Source organism: Sardina pilchardus, chromosome 9 (genome assembly GCF_963854185.1).
Source record: "Sardina pilchardus chromosome 9, fSarPil1.1, whole genome shotgun sequence".
Lineage (NCBI taxonomy): Eukaryota > Metazoa > Chordata > Actinopteri > Clupeiformes > Clupeidae > Sardina > Sardina pilchardus.
In genome coordinates, this window is record NC_085002.1 from 3,104,308 (window position 1) to 3,108,322 (window position 4,015).

At 40.6% G+C, this 4,015-nt stretch overlaps 1 protein-coding gene across 1 annotated transcript; it reads right to left on the reverse strand.

Annotated features, from left to right (window-relative positions):
- Positions 1-1,507: 1,507 nt before the first annotated feature.
- On the reverse strand, positions 1,508-3,694 carry il10 (interleukin 10). The gene is made up of 5 exons (XM_062544893.1): positions 3,464-3,694; positions 3,286-3,345; positions 2,888-3,049; positions 2,112-2,174; positions 1,508-2,002 (listed from the first exon to the last, which is right to left on the reverse strand). The coding sequence occupies exons 1-5, from the start codon at positions 3,617-3,619 to the stop codon at positions 1,907-1,909; spliced, it is 537 nt and encodes a 178-aa protein (XP_062400877.1). The 5' UTR covers positions 3,620-3,694; the 3' UTR covers positions 1,508-1,906.
- Positions 3,695-4,015: the final 321 nt, after the last annotated feature.

The following is a 4,015-nucleotide window of genomic DNA, read 5'->3' on the forward strand; positions in this document are numbered from 1 at the left end:
GTATTATTACTGAATCAGTCAACACTGTTACTAGAGTATTACTGCATCAGTCAACACTGTTACTAGAGTATTATTACTGAATCAGTCAACACTGTTACTAGAGTATTATTACTGAATCAGTCAACACTGTTACTAGAGTATTACTGCATCAGTCAACACTGTTACTAGAGTATTATTACTGAATCAGTCAACACTGTTACTAGAGTATTACTGCATCAGTCAACACTGTTACTAGAGTATTATTACTGCATCAGTCAACACTGTTACTAGAGTATTATTACTGCATCAGTCAACACTGTTACTAGAGTATTACTGCATCAGTGAACACTGTTGCTAGAGAATAAGCGTGCCCGCATATTAGTACTGACCAAGTGTAATGGAAGGAAAAAGAGGTGAGGGAGGGAGAGGAGGGAAGTGCATGGTAGTGTGTGTAGGGCATTTTAAGTGTGTGTTAAGCATGGTAAGTGTGTGTTATGCATGGTAGAGTGTTTGTTGTACATTTGAAGTGTGTGTTAAGCATGGTAGAGTGTTTGTTGGACATTTTAAGTGTGTGTTAAGCATGGTAAGTGTGTGTTATGCATGGTAGAGTGTTTGTTGTACATTTGAAGTGTGTGTTAAGCATGGTAGAGTGTTTGTTGGACATTTTAAGTGTGTGTTAAGCATGGTAAGTGTGTGTTATGCATGGTAGAGTGTTTGTTGGGCATGCTAAGTGTGTTGGCTTTCAGCTTGTTACCTAATCAAGTGCAAGATAAGATGGTTCTGGTTAACCCTTCTTGGCAGTGAATGCAACAAGTTCTGCAGCCGCTTGAAATATGCCATCTTGTCTGTAAGGCCAGTGAATGCAACAACTTGCAACTCATGCAGCTCTTGAATTTCCCCTTGGGTAGTTCTGCCGCCGCTCGAAAAATGCCATCTTGTCTGTAAGACCAGTGCATGCAGCAGCTTAAAATGTGCCATCTTGTCTACAGGGCCAGTGACAAAGTGAAAGCCCAACTAGTCCACAAGGCCTGTTGAATTGCGGCAGTAACCAGAAGAAAAAAAAAAACTGCAGCTGTGGTTTCTTTTTGCTAAGTGAAATATTGCCTGGGTGTGGTTGTCTTTACTGTAAATTGGAGACGATTGATGTGCTGGTAAATGCTCTATTTAGGTCAGTTTGAGGCCTGCATAGTCAGCGTTTGCCAATCTTTTGTGAGATTGGACCACATTCCTTTGATGCAACCCCCCCTGCCCCTCCCCATACAGCTGCAGAAGATAGTGGTGAATGAAGATACACCTTTGTCCTGGATGACTGATCATCTTGGTGACAGCATGACTATATTAGTATGACTATTTGAGTGACACTTTGATTTCCTCTGTGTTTACTATGGTTGTCTTTTTCAGCCCGTCTTCTGGCAGGTATAAAATGTTTGCTCAATTCAAACAGAAACAACCCAAACAAACAAACAATGCAAAATGTAAGAGTACAAAAATAATTTATTATATAACAATGTTCTACATGAAAATAAATACAGACTGCAGAGGCTTATTCTTAAATTACATTCCAATAAATTACAACTTTTACTCATAACAATAACATGTACCAGAATAACAAAACATAACACTTTCAAGTAATGGATTGATGCAACCCGTAGGTCATGATGAGTTCAGTAGCCTATACCACTTACAATACAGAACACCCTTAAATAAATAAACACATTCAACAAAAGTCCAGTGAAAGGAAACCGCAAACCACCTTGCTGTTAGTGTGGTAGTTTTGAAAAGAAGAGTAAATCCGTGTGTGTGAGGGCCTGAGACGAGTCTTCAGGCAATAGGAAAGTGTGATAGCAGTAGGCAACTCCGTATCCCCTCAGCTGTAAGATCCTTCAAGCCACCCAGAGTTACTTCAGGTCATCAACTGAGATGGCCATCAATGCCTCTGTCTCTTCGACACCATATAGTCTTCAATGTAGTTGAACAGAATATCAAGTTCTCCCATAGCTTTGTACATGCCTTTCTTTTCCATCTGGACAGAAGAACAGGTTCATTAATTAACTCATAATACCATCATTGATACTGATTAATTCAATCTATTGCAGTCAATGTTTGGATGCTTTATTTTCCTTTTTACCTACCCCATTGTAAGACGAAACAATCTCCTTGATGTCAAATCGCTTTGCGCATTGGAGGTAGTGTTTCTGTTAAAGATGAAGGTGAAAACAAATACGTTTTAACTTTCTGACAGATCGTCGGAGTTGCAGATCAGTTGCACCCCTAGCAATCCTTGGAAACCCATTGTCCACATATTTCAGGACAGTCGATTATTAAGCATTGACCTCTAACATGTAGCTCAGGTCATAGACCCTTCAGTGACTCAATGTCTGATTATTGTCCAATGGACACAAAGAATGGCAAGGACTGTAGGCTGCTTCGTTTTTTTCTAGGCTGTTGTTTGATTACGAGTGGCTGACTGATGACATAAACAGAATATTTTTAACTGCACGTCTACGATCTAATTATTATATGTGTAGCCTATTTCAATGGTTACAGTGCATAAGCTATAGGCTTCAATTAGAACATTTAATGGTAGGCTATGATGTAGGCTATGATACAATGATCTAAGAATTTAATGAAGAAATAGATCCTCCGTTTCTCGAGGTCACCAAGTACTGTCTGAACGAAACAAAACGAAAACAATCGTTTTTTACGCAGCAGAGTTACAACAACCAGCAGCTAATGCAGGCATCCATACATCACACTGAAGTAATGTACAGAGAGGGGGCTCACTTGCCCCCAAGGTGTATCCTGTAGCTGCTGGTTCTGCCCCTACAGTAGGCTACTCTATGACCTCGAGAAGCGGAGACTTGTAGGAAAACTCGCCGGATTTCTCCTTTAAAAGAAAACTACTTACGCAAGTCAGAATGTTTCGCTTTAGAGTTTTTAATGTCTGTCCAATATGGTCGATGGAGTCTTTGAACTGCTGGTGTTTTAGAGTGTCATTCATCGCTGCTGGTAGGACGGTGTCGTGGTAGAATCGCAGGACATCGTTCACAGCGTGGCATCCGTAACGGCTCTGCAGAGAGAGAGAGAGAGAGAGAAGAATGATGAGTGTCTTGACTGGCTACAATCAACAGGTGCAAGAGAGCGCACACGAACCCACACACGTCCTCAATTTCATCACTGGAAAAGAAAGCATTACGACGGGAGCTTCCTCTGTTCAACTTCGAGGACACATGTCTTCAGTGACAGGAGATGATCAAAGACGGGAAACCCGAAACAAATGACTGGTGTATAGAGGATACAACTCACCTTAAAGTTAAGGAGAACATCGTCATCTAGAAGCACGGAATCCAGCTCATCATTATCTTCCTGAAAAGAACATGAAAACGATGTTTGGTTTTTGGATATTGCCACCGAAACATTCGCGTCTTGCATTCGCAAAGGAGCGGCAATATTTCGCACTGTTGCGCCTCTCGGAAGTACTTACATAATATGATCTGATCCGTCTGAAATCTTCACGAAGACTCTTTAATCTCCCAGGAACGTTCTCCACAAAAAGACAACATGCCGTGCAGCTCGCCTTAACAGTAGAACAGAGCACCGCCAGCAGAAGAGAGGTCAGGACGAGGTTTGTGCTGAACATTGTAAAAGTTTGTCTTGTCTTCAGGTGCGTTGTTGAAGATCTCTTAATTCAGCTTGATTAGCTAATTATGAGATGTTGATTGAAAGGCTCAGGACACTGACTTTTCATGGGGCAGTGGGTCCTATTATATAGGCTAGAAAAACGGGGTGGGCTGTTCCTGGCATTCTTGGGGTTACCTGTTTCATCATGATGATGAACATGGAAATTTCTGAATAGATACATTTAGCCAAATAAACACAAAGACCATGATTCATAGTTTTAACCAATCAGCCAATTTTCTTAAGTGATTTCAGCATTTTTTTTTCTTTTTTTTATCAATATCAGCCAAGTGATGTCAGCCATATTTTTGATCAATATATATCAGCCATTTCTGGAGTAATTTTGCAGTGTGTAGTT

Excerpts from the sequence above, each read along its gene's own strand:
- il10 (XM_062544893.1), bottom strand. The coding sequence starts at position 3,619 with ATGTTCAGCACAAACCTCGTCCTGACCTCTCTTCTGCTGGCGGTGCTC. Across the intron at positions 2,175-2,887 it reads AGCGAAACATTCTGACTTGC|AAACACTACCTCCAATGCGC; the intron begins GTAAGTAGTTTT and ends CATCTTTAACAG. Across the intron at positions 2,003-2,111 it reads TTGTTTCGTCTTACAATGGG|ATGGAAAAGAAAGGCATGTA; the intron begins GTAGGTAAAAAG and ends TCTTCTGTCCAG.